The sequence below is a fragment of the Rhinichthys klamathensis genome, unplaced genomic scaffold (assembly GCF_029890125.1).
Source record: "Rhinichthys klamathensis goyatoka isolate OS25496 unplaced genomic scaffold, OSU_Roscu_1.1 h1tg000259l_1, whole genome shotgun sequence".
Classification (NCBI taxonomy): domain Eukaryota; kingdom Metazoa; phylum Chordata; class Actinopteri; order Cypriniformes; family Leuciscidae; genus Rhinichthys; species Rhinichthys klamathensis.
Window position 1 is genome coordinate 1,859,673 of NW_026606781.1, and position 20,492 is coordinate 1,880,164.

The 20,492-nt window shown below is 37.3% G+C and overlaps 2 protein-coding genes across 2 annotated transcripts; one reads left to right on the forward strand and one right to left on the reverse strand.

Moving 5' to 3' along the window:
• Positions 1-1,576: 1,576 nt before the first annotated feature.
• ptpa (protein phosphatase 2 phosphatase activator) lies at positions 1,577-11,784 on the reverse strand. The gene is made up of 10 exons (XM_056267435.1): positions 11,703-11,784; positions 10,044-10,153; positions 9,494-9,580; positions 9,262-9,387; positions 8,898-9,015; positions 6,190-6,289; positions 5,843-5,967; positions 5,482-5,582; positions 3,897-4,004; positions 1,577-1,711 (listed from the first exon to the last, which is right to left on the reverse strand). Exons 1-10 carry the CDS (start codon positions 11,725-11,727, stop codon positions 1,637-1,639), a joined length of 975 nt encoding a protein of 324 aa, XP_056123410.1. The 5' UTR covers positions 11,728-11,784; the 3' UTR covers positions 1,577-1,636.
• Positions 11,785-12,335: 551 nt separating this feature from the next.
• On the forward strand, positions 12,336-20,072 carry crata (carnitine O-acetyltransferase a). Its single transcript, XM_056267406.1, has 14 exons — positions 12,336-12,475; positions 13,161-13,439; positions 13,547-13,665; positions 14,300-14,353; positions 14,472-14,637; positions 14,895-15,069; positions 15,376-15,554; positions 16,179-16,279; positions 16,367-16,486; positions 16,607-16,729; positions 16,858-16,993; positions 18,497-18,559; positions 18,657-18,794; positions 19,330-20,072. The coding sequence occupies exons 1-14, from the start codon at positions 12,449-12,451 to the stop codon at positions 19,543-19,545; spliced, it is 1,896 nt and encodes a 631-aa protein (XP_056123381.1). The 5' UTR covers positions 12,336-12,448; the 3' UTR covers positions 19,546-20,072.
• Positions 20,073-20,492: the final 420 nt, after the last annotated feature.

A 20,492-nucleotide genomic window follows, 5' to 3' on the forward strand; every position in this document is an offset into this window, starting at 1 on the left:
CATGAAATAATGAAACCTTTTATTTGAATTATATATCAGTTTTGAATGAATTGTAGCATTTCACATAACAGGACACTGCTGAAACTACTTAGAAGTTCAGTCAACTGTATATTTTGATGTAACAATGTTAGAAATTCACTTAAAACTTAATTGTGGTGGTTAGGAAGCAAATAAACATCAAGTGTTATGTCCCATTATTAACCCAGTAGCTCCATTGCATCTCAAAAATTAGAACACATTTTTTATTAAATACAAGTAACTCAAAAAGCCAATTTTATGACACTAAAGATTTTGACAATAGCAGACAATAACAATTGCTTTGTTGCAACCAGCTGCTGGCATCCAAGCTAAAGGGATGATTTTGTAACATATAACAGTCAGGGCTGTATTTCCTAGAAGCATTGTAATCCTAAGTAGATCTTGAGACCATTGGTGCCAATGGTTTGCATGATCTACTTAGGCCTTCAAAGCTTTTAGGAAAGGAAGTCCTGGTCTGTTAGTTCCATCTTAACCCATGATAAACAAAAAAGCTGGTTGGTTTAAAACAGAAAAGTTCCCCAGGACGAAATACTCTGTTTTAATGTGCCTCTCATTTCAAACATTTCATTCTCAATCCAGATGAATTTCAGTTAATCAATCTAAAGTGTGCTTACACAGAATAAAGTTTAGAAATCAAAAATGCTTCACTGATTATCATAATGCCAAACTGGTGGAGCCAGATTCATTGCTTTACTTTAGCAAACGGAAGACTATGGTATTAGCTACATGTGGCTGTTTACAAACTATACGGGTTAAGTCTTTCTGACATTTTACACACCAATTACTTGTCCTATTTTCAGTTAAATGAAAAATAAATAAATAAGCACAGCCAAAAATGTAAAACTTAAGTGGTTGACAACTTATAAATGTCTTACATGGGTAAAAAACGACACTTGCCAAAACCATTCACAGCAAACACATACCTCAGCGATCTTTGATAACTGAACACCAAGTGACTCAAGAAGTGCCTTTTGAGACACTGATGCTCCACAAACTCACAAACACCCGCACACACACAAACACACATTGTTCTTCAGATCTTTGCACACAGGAAATGGAATCCATTAAACCAAAATCAAGCCTTCAACCTTTCATTGTGACAAGCTCTGTTCTTTATATACACATAAATAAATATAAATGCCAATCCAGATGAAAATGTATATGTGCATAACTGCAGGTGTCTTAGTAGCAGTTCAACTTCCTGCTTGCAGGAAATAGATAAATAAAACCATAAAGACAAATTGCATCACTAGGAGGAATATCAGAAGTGGGATTTCATATGCACAACTAGAAAATTGTGAAGAGCAGGGCTGTTCAGATCTACTGTCCTGCAGAGTTCAGTTCAACTCAACTCATCTACTCCTAAACCAGATGATCAAGGTCTTCAGGTTCACATACAAATTTGAGGATAGGATGTATTAGAGCAGGTTTGGGACTGAACTCTCCAGGAAAAGTAGATCTGCAGGATTAAGACCAAGCACCTCTGCAGAAGAGAATGCACACTAAGGTCTGTTAACATGGAACTGAAGCGCGTTCGTTCGTCCATAGACAGAGTTTTGGTTGTACTCTCTGACAAGGTGCGAATTCTTGTTGTCTCTCATGGTTTAACTGGCTGGATGGAGAGCAGGCTGCCAAACTTGAAATGCTGGATGACAGGGAATTTTTCTAGACACTGTGAGAGGGCGACAGAGAAAGAGTTAACTAGTATCAATCAACTCTACAAGCAAGAGAACAGATTTACTAGCTTTCAAAATGTCTAATGCCATGGCGTCCGAACAGAATAAAACTATAAATATACAAAGGTATATTTCCACACACAGTACTGTTCAAAAGTTTGGGGTCAGTAAGATGTTTTATCTTTTTGAAAGAAGTCCTTTATGCTCACCAAGGCTGCATTTATTTAATCAAAAATACAGAATTAACAGTAATACTGTAAAATATTATTACAAATTAAAACAACTGTTTTGTATCTTCTATCACATGATCCGTCAGAAATCTTTCTAATATGCTGATTTTGATAGAAATCTTTTTTAACAAGTCTTTAGGGCTTTAATAGTCGACTAAAGGTTAGTTGACAAGAAGAGGCTTGGTCGTCTAAATTTTAATCAGTCGGTTAGTCACAGAAAAGAACTCCACAGGAATTGGCAAAGTCACGCAGTGAAAGAGAGTTAACGGCTGGTCCATGAGATAATATTTCAGGCAGAAAATCCAAAGTACTGTGGGAACGTTTCGAGAGGGTAAAGAATGACCAAAAAAAAAAGATGACGTGCGACCCCAAACATGACTTATCATATAAAACATGCAAGTAGTAGCCTATAGCACTTCACATGGCTGCTCGCTCTATCGTTAACGTTAACCTAGACAAATGTGCGCTAAAAGGCGCATGTCCAAGTGTTCGTGTGGAGTGAGGAATCTAAATGTTGCGCTTAATGCACGACATGTTTAACTGAACTTCCATGTCCACGCCATCGGAGCGCATCTTCTCAAAAGCCGGTGTTAAGACAACGTGGACAAACTTGTGTCCCTTTCTCATAATATGAGAAGACTGAGATTGGAGTAACGGTCAGTTACAGCCTAATTGTCCATATATTGTTGTAGTATTTCAGTTTGCTGCTATTTATTTGTTTGTTTTTATATAGGCTTAATGTATTTTTGACCTCTGAAAAACTGAGTTTTCATTCGATGTTAAGGCTACTTGTCTGTCTGATTATGTTCGCACTGATATTTCTCTATTAAGTGTTTCAGTTTGTTGTATATTTATATTCTACATTTTCGTTAAATTTCTTTTTTTAAATATAACTGTTATTTATATTATAGGGTATTTATTTTGTTTGCGTTCTGATCTCAGAAAAGTTCATGCGATTTTTGTCCCTGTGGCAAGGTTTACGCGCACACGTGAGCACTTAATTTATATTTTAAATACTCATTATGGTTTCCCAGGTTTAGTATTTCTCCCCTGACTAATCGACTGATGGCTTAAATGAACGACTAACAGTCAACTAGGAAAATCATTAGTTGGGGGCAGCCCTACAAGTCTTTACTGTCACTTTTGATCAGTTTAATGCACGCTTACAGAATAAAAGTCTAGGATTGACTATGAAGTGTATAGGATCTTCAAACTACATGTAAGGCCAAAGGAGACGAGAAAGGAAAAGCCTCTCATGTATTTCAATGTAGAAAAAAGTGAAATTGAGACAAAAGCAAATTGAAATGTCGCTCAGATACAGAATTAAAACCTTTCATACATAAAACTTCCATATGAATAGCTTTCATACTCTCTTAGCATTGAACTTGAAAGACATCAGTAACAGTCATGAGTCCCTGGCTGACGGAGTCAAAGAGAGAACGAGAGTGTGATATATACGGGGGTGGGGAAGACAGAGAGAGAGAGAGAGGGAAGGAGGAGGGGAATTTGCAGACAGACTGGCCCCTCAGCTTCGCTCTGTGCTGAGAGGAGAGGAGGAGGAGGGAGCACCGGAGTCTTCTCAACAACACAGGATGTGGGCTTTGGAGGAGGGGGTGGGGCACGCGGTTCTTCCCCTTGAACAAATGCTTGCCCTATTAACTCTTTCAGCTCCGGTCTTAAAACTTCACAGAACAACCGAGAATCTATGGCTTGGCATTTATAAATGTCCCATGCAGACTGTATAAGTGGGTATCTTGCAATTTTGCTTTCTAAATAGAATGTTTTTTTCATATTTTTTTCTGTTATGATAAAAAAAAGGATTTAGTTCACTAACTACCAAATGTACCATTTACATAATCTAGATAAGGAATCAGTATCACACCAAGTTAAATATATTACAACATCAAAAACTCCTGACATGTATTAGTGTTTACAATCGCATTATACTTACTTCTGCTTTATACATTCGTATGAGACCTTGATTGACTTTGGACCAAGAAGGAACAGCGCTGATGTTCCAAAGCTGATTTGAGTGCTCGGCAAAAGGGCCTGTTTTCATCTAAAGACAGAAAATATACATAGTGATTAAGGAGATGATGGTAAAATTACGATATAATGTACAATCAGCAACATTAAAGCTCGATTTTGAAACATCTCAGAGATGTTTAAATGTGATTAATTTGAGGTGTATGGAAACCTGACAAGACTGCTTAAAATAAGATACTTGAATTTCACTTTTAACTGTGGTAAGTGTACATGTGTCTGTTGATCACAGACCGGAAAAAAGGGGTAAAAATAAATAAGGATAGTAAAAATAAATTGTAGAAATATAAGTGTTACTAGAAAGATGATCAAATGGAATTTAGCACTAATATTAGCAAAACACTACTAAACTAAAAAAAAAAGGAACACTGAAAAGTTTGAAACATATATTAATGTTTAAAAAAAAAACAAAAAAAACATGCACTACTGTTCAAACGTTTGGGGTCAGCAAGATTTTTTTAAATGTTTTGGAAAGAAGTCTTTTATGCTCACCAAGGCTGCATTTAATAAAATGGTTATGGTAAACCGGTTACATTGTGAAATATTATTACACTTGTAAATAACTGTTTTCTACTTCAATATATTGAAATGTAATTTATTTATGTGATTGCAAAGTTGGTCACGTGATTAGTTGTCACATGATCCTTCTGATGAATAGAAAGTTCAAAAGAACTTTCAAAAGAAATCTTTTGTAATATTATAAATGTCTTTACTGTCACTTTTGATCAATGTAATGCATCCTTGCCAAATAAAAGTATTTATTTATTTATTTAGAAAAATCTTACTGACCCCAAACTTTTGAACAGTAGTTTATGTGTGTAAATTAAGCGAAATAATAATAGAATTATGAGAATATTATCAAAAGATAATGAAGTCTTCTGTACTGGTGGTAATTAACGTATCATCATCAAGTCACTGTACTATGAGGCCTTTTCATGAGAGTTTATGAGAGAGAGGGGCTGGTGTGCTGCCCTTGGGAAAGAGCACTTTATGAATGGCAGTGCTGTGTGGCTTTACTCTACACACACACTGCTCTCGTCAAGCCGGACTTTCCAGAGACCTACTAGCCCCTAACAGAGGAATAGAGAGAAGGAAGGAGAGAGAGGGAGAGGAAAAGAAAGAGAAAGGAGGGGGTGGGCCCTAGGGGCCTTAGGAGTGATTCACAACAACGTGCAGGGAAGGAAGGAAATGACTCATGTGAGTGGAGTCCAAATACAACCTGAGAGAGAGAGAGAGAGAGAGAGAGAGAGAGAGAGAGAGAGAGAGAGAGAGAGAGAGAGAGAGAGAGAGAGAGAGAGAGAGAGAGAGAGAGAGAGAGAGAGAGAGAGAGAGAGAGAGAGTTTTAAACTATATATTGTATGTATTTACATGAATGGAACATAAGAGTTTCTGTTTGTATGTGAACAAAATTTCATCCTCCCAACAAAATGAAAATGAAATGAAAAATGGCCATCTCACGCTCAAAACATGACCAGATGCTAGATGACACACACCTCATTTATGAATTTAATGCACTCCAAAAACATGTAGTCTTGGTGGTACTCGTTTACGGCCTTCTCCTCCAAAAAGTGTCGGGGCTCCAGGGTTGGGTGGTCTGCACACAATAGATGAACAGACACACCGAACAGTAACTTAGTGTGACCACTAGGTGTCTCCATGGTTGTCATTGCATGCAACAATTATTTAGGAATTAACCAATTAAAAAATAAGTCAAATATAACTGTAAAGGTCAAACAAATAGCTGAGCTTGGTCTTGTTAAAGACTAAACAAGGCAGCATCTCCCGCCAGGAAACAATTAATGCTAAACATTACAGAATAAGAGCCAAACCTGGCAACGAAGACGGAGCCATTACCTATGAGCTGTGCGCTCCCCCATATGAAGGGGAGAAACTGAAAGTCGTCAAGGCCCCACACACCCTGACTCCCAGCCGGCTCCATCCTATACGTCTTCTGCAGTTTGCGCATCACTAGCAGATACCTACACCGAAAAGATTAAAATGCTTGATGCAAATGAGTTCTTCACACCATCAACCACAAAACACAACTGTAAAATACACTGCCAAAATTATTTTGTTGGCATTTAGTGTGCAGTAAAGTGCAAACTTGTTTAGTGAAGTTGCTGGTGGTTGCAGATCTAGCCTGAGAACAATGAAAGGTTATATTCAAAATCAGAAGTGAAGCAATAAGAAGAACCACTAACTTGTCAAAAACTTTAAATATGATGGCCAGCTGGTCCTCCATGCGCAGAGCTCCCACCTTGCAAAGACAGCAGAGGAACGCAGCAAATGCAGCCTCATGACCTGCACACAGAAACAGGTTATGACTTATGCTAAATAATGCAATCAGCATTTCCAGCTGCTCATTTTAAAGCACCCTAGCAAAAGACATTGTATTTTGCCTAATTTGTGAGCTTACAGTCTGAATTGAATGTGATGAGATAAAATTGTATTGTATCACAGAATAATGGCAAGACAATTCTATTTCTATTGCCGCCTACACTTAAATTAACAAATGAATGACTGTTATGAGCCGGATCTTTTAATTATTCACACAAAAAGACTTACAAAAGTGAATCATGCCAGACTTCCAATGAAACAAGAACGGTTTTGTGTATTTAAGGTTTGTAATAGTATGTAATTGTAACAGTATCTGAATCATGTTAAGCCATCAACATCATCCAACCGTTTTGTGTTTAAACAGCACCCTCTAGTGGGGATTGGGAAAAACTACATTAAATCAATACTTTGACACTTTCATGGGTACGTACATAATGGACGCTTTTTACATTTCTGAGGTAACTATAACAAATATAATATTTTGCGTTTCCATTTGCTCTAATAGCAAAACCCATGGAAAAATATATCGAGACGATGAGATAAAAATGAGAGAGAAAGATGTCAAATTTCATCACTTCATCAACCATTGTATTAGAAACACTCACACAGTAGCATTAACTAGTTTAGGTTAACTAAGTATAGGCCTGGTTTCACAGACATGGCTTAGATTAAGCCAGGATTAGGCCTTAGTTCAATTAGGACATTTAAGTAGCTTTTATAAACGTGCCTTAGAAAAAAACATTACTGGTGTGCATCTTGAGACAAGACAATGGCACTGATTTATTTTAAGATATGTCAGTGCAAGTTGCTTTCAGTTAAAACAGCTCCAACATGCATTCTAGTCTGGGAATGACTTAAGCCTCATCTGTGAAACCAAGCAATAGTGTTATAAATGTACATTCAATTTTAAAAAAATTAAAATAAAAAAACGTATACATGGGTGCTTTTCAAATGGAAGGCTGCATTTCTCGGCTGCCACGTCATCAAGCGCCGATGAAGGCCAGCTCAATTTGAAGGATCCTTGGAAGGAAGCTCAATTTGAAGGATGCATCAAGTGTTTTCTTTGTGTCCTTCAATCACCCACAATCCTTTGCACACATTCCAATTCAAGAAAAAGAACTGACAGAAAATGAGCCTGTCTGAGTTCAATATGAAATTTAAGACAAATAGTGTTTTCGGTGATGAAGGCATACAAGTTATCTTTTGTTTTGGTGTAAATTAATCACTTAACATTAAACTGACAACAATGCAAACCACTGGGAGACCACGGACGGTTGCCAATCACTGTATTGTATTAATAGAAAGCCAGTTAATATAAAGATTATTTTATAATTACCAATTAAAAAGCACCCTATATTTAAGATGTTAATAACTGTGTAAACACGTCAATACAGTCTGTAAAAATGTCCATTAAAGCTGCAGTAGGGAGTTTTGAGAAAATGTTGACTTAGCCTGAAAATTTGAACAAGCGCAACTTACAGGCCCCACCCCCTTGCTCTCTGCTGCGCTACAGCCCTCCCTCCACAGCTCGTCCTCCACAGCGGAGCCTGTCGTGAACGCGCAGGCTAGTAAACAGGCCCACCGATAACAGCGGATAAAAAGTTATGTGGCACATTCACTAATAGGGACTAAATGTCAATAATATGCTTTACATTGACTATGGCCTGCCCATACTTTGACTACAAACTTGGTCCTCAAATCATTATGTATTTTCCAATAGCCTATGTAACTTTATAACGTTGCACTCTTTCTATAAGTTATAAATAGCTAGTAAGATAACGTTAATATAACGGTAACTAACGTTACAGTATGTAAGTAATTATTCTAGCGATATATAATGCTAGATAAGGTGTGCTAGTACATTATTTCAGCAACATGACAAGCCAGTGAATTAGCAGGTTTCAATTGTTGCTTAGCAGAGTGCGTGACATTTTATCTACATGTTACGTGGCTAGAGTTTTGACACCGAGTCAATGGGCTCTGTGTAATTCTTTCTTTTTCGCTTGTTTATCGTCATCAGTCTTTTTCCTTTTACCTTTTTTGTTTTATGAGCAGGTGTCACTCGAGAATTGGCAGTTTAGGTTGTTTCTCCGTCATAAGCACAGCTGCAGCACGCCGGCAATCTCGAGTTTGAACGACGGCTCGCGCAACGCGCTGTGCAAGAGAGGGGTGTGATCAGCGCGTACACGAGCGTGATTGACACTGCTAAGACATTCCTCCTGGCTCTGATTGGTTGTTTCTGACCGGTAGCGTGTATTTCTGCAAATGGCAATAGGACCACTGGGAGGAGCCAGAAGAGCTTGATTTTTTTTCACAGATTATCCGTCTCATATTCTACTGTCAGGACATAATGACAGTTTTAACAAATATGTAAAAAACATTTTTTACAAAAGTTACCAACAGCAGCTTTAACCGGAGACTTTCCCCAGCTAAAAATAAGTAAGTATAATTCACACTTTCCTAAGGAGTAATACATTAAAGTGCGAAAAGCTCTGACATCATTTCTCTTCAAAGACAACTATGGAACAACATACATAAACATATAAGAAACGCAATAACAATAAACACAGACCTGTGCCATAGTCAATCCTGGTGGAGTTGCCAACAGACTCCTTTAGGTACACGGCTATCTCTGGAGCAGCATCATGACGGTCTGACGGCAGAATGGCCATGACCAGTGTCTCTGCGTCCTGCACACACAAAACACTTTTACATCATTTAACCTCAAAACAACTGCCCTGAAATACAAAACAGCACAGAACAAATTATACAATGCCATGAAAAAGCTTTTCCCTTAACCAATACAAATACTGCCCTGAAAAGTCCGATATGAATTTACAGAAATAATCAAATGGGCATTAATACTTTCTGAAGGCACTGTGATCAAGTTAAAACAGTTTGAAGGTAAACATTTCTGATTTCATACGAGTGCTTACCTGCTCCAGTTTGGCATACCATGAGCGGTAAGCTTTATTGCCGAAGCGAGAGGGCTGGTCTACAGGTGGCGTCTCATCAATCCAGCGATCTAATGTTCCCAACATCGCAAGCAACTTCTCCACTGTCTAATATCAAAGAAAAGTATGCAAGCACATTTCTATGAGCATATATACCAGTTACTTCATCTGTTACACACACAGCAGTATAGAGAGAAGCAGGATAGTGACCCACCTCAGACACTTGGTATTCACATGTAAATTTCTTTCCCTTCACACCCTCATTCAAGGTCAGAATGAATCCCATGTAGTCTGCGTACGCCTACTTACACAAAACAGAAACTTGCTCAAATAAATGTAAATATTTGTTTAGATGTGCTTTCATGTTTTGAAAAGCACCATGAGTATTAAAAACACTATATAATCAAAGGTTAGTAACTCGAACTTGAAGTCATTCATTTGGTTGTGTGATCTCAACAAGACTGCCACTATGAGTCAGTGACCTACTGACTTTAGAATAAAACTGCTCTTTCTAGGCCAGTGTTTTTCATTTCTGTATTTTAAACATTTCTAAGGAGGAAACATACCTTTAATGGGAGTAGTGTATGCAGAGGTTCTCATGATTATTAGAACTAAAATGTAATGGTGCTGCTGCAACTAACTGCACAAGAAAAAGTGTGTCAACAATAGAGCTTCCTGCTATTATCTTTAAACTCTAGGGATACGAGGGAAAGAGACAGAAAGTGAGTCTCAATGTAGCAATGTCTCGTAGTTGTACAACATACCTGTGATCTTTTCCATTTTCCCATATCAGGCACCATGCTGATCTCCTTCTTTGGCACTATGAAGTTGAAATTGACAGTACTGGGAGGCTTGTCATCCTCGTGGGAGGAGCCTGTGCAAGCGACAAAAAAAATGATGAACAACACAATTTTAGAGTCAAAGTATACTATATTATTTATACAACTAATACGCACTAAAAAATCTGATAAGAACTTAGTTAAATTTGGTTTCTGCAATTCTAAACTATTTTAAAATATATTTATTATATCTAAAATACATATATTTTTTTAATTATTATATATTTCAATATAAAGTAAGTTAACCATCATCATCAAACCATAAGGTTATAATCCCTGTATTTGTATGGGTAATCTCTGGAGAGAAAAAAAATATTAAAGCTTTCCTTGATAGCTAAGATTGACAAAATCACACGCATTGCTGCTAAACATTTACTCATTCCACAGGCTCTGATCCAGGTTTTGATTGTGTTTTTGTCGTCTAGACTAGAGCCCTTTCTGCATCAATGTTAATGGTAGACTCACACATACAGCTAAAGCACTTAAGTCACTCTGGATGAGAGCCTCTAATGTAATGCATTGACTGTTAATTACACATTGGCAGTTAAAAATGTGTTCTTCTTGTGGATTGATAAGTGCACTTCATGACTTTGTGTGCCAATGAACAGCACACAAAGTCTGTGTGCATTTAAATGTGTGTAAATGCTGGGGTAAAAATAAACTACAGATATCTAAATAAATGTCTAATAACAATCTCTAAACAAACACAAGGTTGTGTGGCTTGACCCTTTTTGGCATACTGACTTATTTCATTTTAATTTTCAAGTATTTAATTTACTATTAATTTCCATACATTTATGGGAAGAAAAAGGGAACAGCAGCCACTTACAACAAACCTCCCTTATAATAAATCCCTTACACAATTAGAAACTTAAGTTTTTTTACCCTAAAGGATAATATACAGGGTGGTCTATGGGTGTAATGTTACCTAAATCTGAAAGACCTCAGCTGGTTCTGCTCAGGTAACATATGAGCCTATATCACTGTCCTAAAGAGGAAAATGCTCATAATTCTCTAACCAGATATAATAAATCCAATTTATATATAAATGTATTCCCTCAATTTCCCAGAATATAACGTACTGTCAGAGATAAACTACCTGATTTTTTTTCATCACATTATACACAAAAATATCTGAAAATAACAACATGCTGCACTTAAAAAAAGAAGAAGAAAAAACTACTAATGCGGATGCTCCTCTCTTTTTCTTTTTTTACAGATGGGTCGTTAACCAACTTTGAAACTAAAGGTGTTCAACCTCTGGGCCCATTATTTTCACTAAATATATCTCAAACAGCATTCTAAGTAAATTAATATTGCAAATAAATAATAACCTCGGGTCATATGATCGCATATAATGCGTAATAATAACATATATATGTGCACGTCGCAGATCTGTCAGACTATCATGGACTTATAACATGAGGCGCGGCGAGACACAACTAAGCGTTTTTGTACACACGCGCACGTCCCTTTCACCACTTCAGGTACAGAACAACAACATATATAATAGTCTTGCTTTTATTGGTATCTTCGCTTCTAAATTATCCGTGATTAAATTAATATTTGTTTGATCTGAATTACCTGACGACTGCTCAGTCTCCGCCATGTTTACTGTTGAACATGAAAACACGACCCTTCAACTCTCACCCGCAGTTTCGCGTAAATTTTTTTTAAACTTAATCAGTGAATGTAAATTGTTGTAAGAAAGATGATTACTAATGTATTTTTGTAACATTCATAATATGTAAATTTACGATTTAAAATGTAGGAATCAACTTACGTATTTTAATAATGCAATTATATTGTTTGTTATTTGTGATGTATGGTTATTTATTATTTACATATAGGTACAATTCAATATTTGTACATTATAGTAAAAAAATACAATAAAAATAGCACCAGTACAACATAATTGAATGTTGTCGCATACATTTTTAGTAGAGTTGTGCCTTAAAACATTATGTAGGCTAGTTCAATAAAATACTGTTAGTAATAAAAAAATAGAAATCTGAACTTTGGAGTGTGCAAATTTGGTTTATGAATGTGAAATTTAGTTCTAAAAGATTTTAACAATAAATTAAAGACTTATTTTCATTAATAAAATGTCTCGGATTATCAATGAAAAGTAGAAAGATGATGACGCAGGCGGGGCTGGGCTTGCAGTGTGTTTTCGTCCCTCGCGCGCCGTCTAGCGGTGGAGTGGAACAGCGCAGCAGCGATGATGGCGCTCAGGGGTTTTCTGACTGCAGCTCTCGTTCAGTGGACTCTGACCGCTTCTGTCACTCCTCTCAGGCCTTGATTTGGGGGCGTTTTAGTGAACTTCAGTTATGTTAGGCATTCTTGCCAGAACGATGGTGAGTAAGCAATTCATATGTCCCCGTTTTTAAACATAGTCTGATCTTTTATGTGACATAAACAAGGGTAGCTGACAGTCTGAGCGTCGTGTAATGAGGTGTGCTTTACTGACATGCAGGTTGTTTATGGTTAGATAGCGGTAAGTGCTAAGGCAGTAGGAAGTACATCATCGTTCATGCCAGTGATAAGAAAACAATCTTCACTGACAGTTTCTTTAATACTTAATGCAGGTACCTAACACGTGTGAATGTGTAACGTTACATGGTCTCTAATAAAGCTATTTAGTTTGTAAGTGACATGCGCAACAGTCTTATTGCATGTTACATTGCTGGCAGTCATGTGCAATGTTGACTCATGTGTATATTTTCTTATTACAGTAAACATGTCTAGTTATTTATAAATGTAGGACTAGATTAGCTTGTTAATGTGCATTTGTGTTATTTAATAGGACAATTTTAGGTACTATTATGATAATTTCTTCAAAAAATATTGTCTGAGACGAATGCCAAAGTAAGTATCATATATTATTATAATATATTACATATTTTATTTTACACATTTTTAAAAATTTATTTAGCTATTAACATGTCAGTCATCAAGAACTAAAAAGATCTGTATTTTCTATGTATCCTTATGTTATATGATATAATGCAGTCGCTGTTGTATCATCTGGAATATTTTTAGGTCAAGGCCGGCATGGTGAAACCCTGCGGCCTGGTAAAACCAGTGTCAGTGACACGGATCACCGGTCGCTACTTGGCCCATCAGGAGGGTCTGCCTAAGCTTCCAGTGCCACCCCTGAAACAAACATGCGATCGCTATCTGGCTGCCCTGGATCCCATCGTGGACCCGGAGGAGCTGAATCACACTCGGCAGCTGCTGGAGGAGTTCCAGAAGCCGGGCAGTGTAGGAGAGAGACTTCAGAAAGGCCTGGAACAACGAGTAAAGAAAATGGATAACTGGGTAAAAACTTGTTTTTTCAGGAGCCCTGTGTGATGGGGCAGGCTAGCTCTTTTTAAGGGCTTCCGTCTTATTATCTCTCATTGTCTCTCTATCATTTCCACTTCTAGCTCTCTGACTGGTGGTTACAAACAGCCTACCTAGACTACCGGATGCCTGTTGTTGTCCATTCGAGTCCTGGGGTCGTCCTTCCCCGAATGGTGTTCAGTGACCGTCAAGGCCAAATGAGGTCAGACATGGATTCAGATATCACAGGAAGTGTCGACTAATTTTAACATGGGACCTTCAGTTGTTCAAAAACTGTGTCCTTTAAAACTAAATGTGTGCTGTTATCTGCCTACACACAGTTTTTTAAATAATAATAATAATAAAAATACAAGTCATACAGTGATTTATTTATTTATTTATTTATATATTTTACTTATAAAACAGTATCAAGTATAAACCACTTTTATATTTTAACATTTAAATATATATTTATAGATATTTCTGAAACTGATTAAATGTATACCCTGACAAAAAGAGGCAGTTGTTTCCAGTTACCTCTGTGGTGACCTTTGTACAGACTGACCCTCTCTTGCCAAGTTGAGCTTTGCAAATTCAGAACTGTTGCTCTCAGTAAAGTGCTGGCCTGAAGCCAGTCTCCTCACATCAACTATAATACAAGCTTTCACATATGACAGCTAAAACTGGTCACAGATCAGCAGCAAAGTGTGTTCAGTCCATATCATAAGTCATATAATTCAAAGGCACATGGCACAGCATGTGCTACAGTATTAGTAGTAGAATAATTTATTGGCAGTATGTTGATGTGAAACTTGTTTAAAATGACTGTTAAAAAAAGTATTTTTTGTTCTTCACAGATATGCTGCTAAATTGATCGCTGGGGTTTTAGATTTCAAGAGCATGATTGACAAGTAAGTCATACATTCCTTCCTCTGTATATGCTTTAGATAACCATGACTATTACTATTGATTAAATTCATGAGTGTATAAAGTTCAGAGTCAGACATCATGTCTTTGCTCTTTGATTAGTGAAACATTGCCAGTGGAGTATCTGGGTGGAAAGCCACTCTGTATGAACCAGTACTATCAGGTGCTCTCGTCCTGCCGGATCCCTGGAACAAAGAGGGACAACGTGGTCAACTACGCCTTGGACAAGAGACCCCCCACACATATCACTGTAGTGCACAACTTTCAGGTCAGTCCCCGTTACAAAGTTCCAGGCAGGGTCCAAATGTAATTTCCAGTAGTAACTGAATCAAAATAATTTACAGCCTATAACGATTTCTTACTGGCTATGAAAAATTGCCATGCAATAAAAAAAATAAAAAAAATTCTTTATATTTTCTGCATCCAGGACTGCAGTGAATTTCGTGAGATCTGTTTGTACGTTTTGACTTGCTACTTGATGGTGTACAGCAATACGTCTTTTTAACTCATTCTTTTAACTCGTAGTTCTTTGTGCTGGATGTATACAACAGTGACGGCACACCACTGACCGTAGACCAGATCTACATTCAGCTGGAGAAGATCTGGAACTCCTCCTTACAGTCCAACAAAGAGCCTATTGGCATCCTCACCTCCAACCACCGCAACAGCTGGGGCAAAGCCTACAACAACCTCATTAAGGGTGGGCACTGCTAACACGTTTTAGTTTTAGTTGGGCATATTAGTGTGCTGGTAAATAAAACTTTGATAAACTATTTAAAATACTGTACACTACCGTTCTAAAAGTCTGGGATCATTATGATTTTAATTAATACTTTTATTCAGCAAGGATGCATTAAATTGATGCATACAAATGATAGTTAATGTTACAGAAGATTTTTATTTCAAATAAATGCTATTCTTCAGACCTTGTTAAATCATAACTTTACTCTAAATACCATGTTTTTTCCATGCTGATCCCTTTTCCATTTTTTAATGTCACTTTCAGATAAAACTAATAAAGAGTCAGTGAGAGCCATTCAGAAGAGTATCTTCACAGTCTGTCTGGATGCTGCCCTGCCGCGAGCGTCTGATGACATGTACCGCACCCGAGCTGGGGTTCAGATGCTGCACGGAGGGGGCAGCAGGTGGAACAGTGGAAATCGCTGGTTCGACAAAACATTGCAGGTTAGACCCATGAGGAAGTGTGTGGGCCCTTACTGAGAACTTAAAAGGCACCTATATTATGCTTTTTTTAATTGTACCTTTCCTGTAGTGTGCAATATAGCTGTTTGGGCATGTAAACAATCTGCAAAGTTGCAAGACACAAAGTCCATGCCAAAGGGAGTTAATCACTCCCAACATAAACTTATGTCTGAAACGCCTCTTTTATAGTCCTGCCATTATGCCTGTGACATAGCTACGTCACCATGTTACACATCTGCATAAAGCCCACCTATTGGCTACTCTGGCTTGTTCTCAAACAAAGGTAGTTATAAAGGCCATATTTTTCAGACACGCGCTCAAAGCGGTGAGCCAGTCACAACAGACTGGAGCTGACTGACCAATCCGAGCAGATTGGGCTTTTCAAAGCCGAAACTAAAACGGAGCGTTTAGACAGAGGTGCTGCACCAATGAAAATTATAAGAAAAATAATGAATTGTTTGAACATTAAATCATGTAAATCTGTTCTAGTAGACCACCTAGACAAAATTATAAACCTCTAAATGAGCATGTAATTTTGGCAAATCAAATGATAGAAATGTATCAAGCACAAGATCCTGATACTGAATACTGTTGTTGTGTTTCTAGTTTATCATTGGAGAGGATGGGACATGTGGACTGATCTATGAACATGCCCCCGCTGAGGGTCCTCCTATCGTGTCACTGATCGACCATGTGGTGGAATATACGTAAGAATAACAGTGTTTAAATGTGGAAAAACTGTAACCATGGCTAACACGGCTAATATTTACCACTTTTTTGTTATATTTGTACAGGAAGAAGTCGGAGATGGTCCGTACCCCTATGGTCCCGCTGCGTATGCCTCAGAAGCTTCGTTTCAACATCACAACAGAGATCAAAAAAGACATTGAGGAGGCCAAACAAAACATGAACATGTGAGAAGCTGAGATATTACACTCACTCTTTGCATTGCCAACATTTAGTTTTTTGAACAAACAACATGGTAGTATGCTAAATATTGAATGCTTGAAAGTTTCTCTTCTCCTCCTCAACAGCATGGTTCATGACTTGGACATGAAAATCAACGTGTTCTCCCATTTTGGCAAAGATTTCCCAAAGTCGCAGAAGATGAGCCCTGATGCCTTTATTCAGATGGCTCTCCAGTTGGCTTACTACAGGTAAACCTTACCAGCACTGCCATTTAATATTATTTTCCATATTTATATCTTAACTGCTATATTATTACTATTATGAAATTAATGATCAGTTTAGTTTATTTGCTTGATTCGTGGACTCACTGTTTCAGGATTTACAAGCGCTGTTGTCCCACCTATGAGAGCGCTTCTCTCCGCATGTTCAGACTGGGCCGAACCGACACTATACGCTCAACCTCAGTTGACTCAGCCAGATTCGTCAAGGCCATGGATGACCCGGCCAATCATGTACAGTCACCTCTAGTACACATTTAATGCTGAATCCACATTCTCATACACTAGCAGGGGTGTAACGGTACATGTATTCGTATTGAACCGTTTCGGTTCGAGGCTTCCGGTTCGGTACGCATACAAACCGAACGATTCCTTGGACCATTTTTCCTGCCGATAAAATTCGCGCTGGCGCAACGGCGAGACCACCACAATGTAGCGCAACATCAAATGGCAAGCATAATGAAAGCGGAACGAAACTGCGCCACTCATTATGTGCTTCACGGGTCGTTTATCAGTTCGGACCAGCAGCATCTGTGCAGCGCGAGCCGATCTCGATCAAGCGACACTGTTACAACACAGCGCTAAGAGATCCAGTGAAGAAAACATTTGAATTCGCCACTGAAGTAATAACATCGCTGCGAGATCTAGTGAGAAGCATTCACATTTCTCCGTTATTACTGTAGATCTCTATTAGATCAAACAGCGCTGACGTGGACACCAGGAGAAATATTGTGCCGTAAATGAACTAGTAATACTTTAAGTCCACAGACCAGCAACATTCACCATGGATTTAATATAGTAACACTAACTGTAACCAGTTTGGCTGGAATAGTGAAATGCTTTCAAGTACTTCACACATCTTTTTCCAGCACTTCAAAACTCAAATATTATATAATAAATATATGAAGAGTTCAGATGCAAAAGCCTCTAAGTGCCATTTGAAATTTTCTTCTAGAATGATCATTTTTATGAAGCTTGTATATTTAAGTTCAGTAATTTCACTCAAATGACAATTAATAGGTAATTTTCATTGCCATTTAAGTGAAATTACTGAACTTAAATATACAAGCTTCATAAAAATGATCATTCTAGAAGAAAATTTCAAATGGCTTTTGCATCTGAACTCTTCATATATTTAAATGTTATTTTTAATGTGATGACCAAAACATTATTTGTTCATCCTCCAAAGATGACACCCATTTATAAACCTTAAAAGGTTCAAGATGTAGGAAAACTCACACATATTTTTTCTTTTAACTAATAGGAAATTTCTCTGGCATTTCTTACTTTTTGCTGTATCGAAAACGTACCGAACCGTGACTTTAAAACCGAGGTACATACCGAACCGTGATTTTTGTGTACCGTTACACCCCTAACTAGCATTAAAAAATATTGTGGGTCAGTAAGTTTTTTTTTTATGAATAATTCTGCTGAAAATGCATCCATCACAGGAATATATTCCATTTAATTTGATTAGAAAACATTTATTTTAAATTGTAATAAAATTTCAAAGTATTACTGTTTTACTGTATTTTTGATCATTGACATTTAAAAGCGTTAACAAATCTTACCGACCCCAAACTTTTGAACTAATTTATATATTATATAAAATATTTTGCTATGCATTTAGTTTGTCTGTTTTATTGTCAATATCGAAATCTTTTTCTTTTTTTCAAGTGCATTTGTAAATGTGATCTGGCATGAAATAAAATGTAACAATCTCATTTTGATGGACAGAACACAGAGAAAGTGGCTCTGCTAGACAAAGCTATTAAAGCACACAGAGCTTACACAGACATGGTGAGTAAACATGCTGGGGATGTAAATATATGTATCAATCATTATTGATCTGCACTAAATATATTCCACATTCTTCATCCTGTGCATGGATTTGCAGGCCATCCGAGGTCAAGCCATCGACAGACATTTGCTCGGACTGAAATTGCAGGCCATTGAGGACCTGGCTGCCCTGCCAGAGATATTCATGGATACCTCATATGCTGTGGCACTGCACTTCAACCTCTCCACCAGCCAGGTAATGCCAAACAGAGCATTTAGGTCCAGGGCTAGAGGTAACAAATGAAACTGAAGGGCATGTAAATAGATGCTTATTTGCAAAACAAACTCTTTGCTTTGCATTGTGTTCAGCATGTTGTGCTGATGAGCAGTACCATACCATTAACTGTACACATTTTTGGTGATGATCAACTGATCACTGAAATAGATGGCTCTTCAAATCTGCTAATATGATATTGCTGTGAAACTAAAATCATCAGATCATCTAAAACTCATAGCCCTGGTTTGAGACAGGGCTTAGATTAAGCCAGGATTAGGCCTTTGTTCAATTAGGACATTTAAGTAGCTTTTTTTTAAAATGTGCCTTAAAAAAGAACATTACTGTTGTGCATCTTGAGACAAAACAATGGCCTTGACATATTTTAAGATATGTCAGTGCAAGTTTCTTTCAGTTAAAACATGCATTTTAGTCTGGGACTAGTTTTAAACCTAATCTGTGAAACTAGGAATAATATTAAATTGTATTTTTTATTTTTTCCACTCTACTCTCCCAGGTGCCAGCTAAAACAAACTGTGTGATGTGCTTCGGTCCAGTGGTACCTGACGGTTATGGCGTGTGCTACAACCCCATGGATACTCACATTAACTTCTCAGTCTCTGCTTTCAACAGCTGCCAGGACACTAACGCAGCACGTCTGGCCCAAGGTCTGGAGGACGCTCTGATAGACATGAAGACCCTCCTGGAGCAGACGCCCAAAGCCAAGCTTTAAGGACGATTATGTCAATTAGACTTGATCTTTGACCAGTTCGATCAAGACATTTGAGTTTACCACAGTACTCGAGGACAGGAATTTTAAGAGATTTTTTATTTTATATTTGACCAGTTCAGACCAGAGTTGCCTGGACTCCATTGGTTTTTGAAACGCCTTGACACTAATTAATAATCCTTAACTTTTTATATGTTTATGTGCTTCTGTTTGTTTAAACAGACAAAAAAAATCAATAAGGTTTTTCAATCAAGTTTTGCTGATTGGTGTTTTCTTTGTATTGACTTTTCTCAGTAGGCTACAGAGAAAATAATACCATATATTTGCATTATGGTAATTCTGTGGTTAAAACTGCTCATGTGATTGTACATTGTAAATTATATATTAAATGTAATCAAATACAGGAAAAAAAAGTTTAAATGCTATGATGTGAATAGTGACATTTACAGAGCATTGGTTTCTTAGTTCTTTGCACAATATTGTACATTTGCATTAACATGTTTTTAATAAATATTATGTCTTTAATAACATGATTTGTCCTTTTTAGAATTGGCTGAGGTGATTTTTAATCAAAATTTGTTCTTGTGCGTGAAAATATTTGTCAATTTCCTGCTTTATTCTGCTGGACATCTTTAAAATATATATGCAATGGTTTTCTCATATGCACTCAGAAGAGGAACGCTTATTGGAGAAACTTGAATTTCACAGCTTGACATATTGTTAAATGCATAGTGGATAAAATAAATAATAGTTTTATTTTTTTATATTTTTTGTAACAATCTGTCAAAACTGGAGTTCCATCATTGACCCATAGGGGTCTCCGATTGACCCCCGATGATCTCTACTCGTCACATCACATGCTCATGTGTGCTATCAGGTGTGTGTGTAATCAGTGAGCTGCTGTGTTTTGCTCTTACCAATACCATACCTGTGCTCATCACGTCACGCAG

Coding starts and splice junctions, on each gene's coding strand:
- ptpa (XM_056267435.1), bottom strand. CDS start 11,727: ATGGCGGAGACTGAGCAGTCGTCAG. Junction 9,581..10,043: donor GAAAATGGAAAAGATCACAG/GTATGTTGTACA, acceptor TTGTGTAAGTAG/GCGTACGCAGACTACATGGG. Junction 5,583..5,842: donor GGGGAGCGCACAGCTCATAG/GTAATGGCTCCG, acceptor TATTGTGTGCAG/ACCACCCAACCCTGGAGCCC.
- crata (XM_056267406.1), top strand. CDS start 12,449: ATGTTAGGCATTCTTGCCAGAACGATG. Junction 12,476..13,160: donor GCATTCTTGCCAGAACGATG/GTGAGTAAGCAA, acceptor GAATATTTTTAG/GTCAAGGCCGGCATGGTGAA. Junction 15,555..16,178: donor GGTTCGACAAAACATTGCAG/GTTAGACCCATG, acceptor TTGTGTTTCTAG/TTTATCATTGGAGAGGATGG.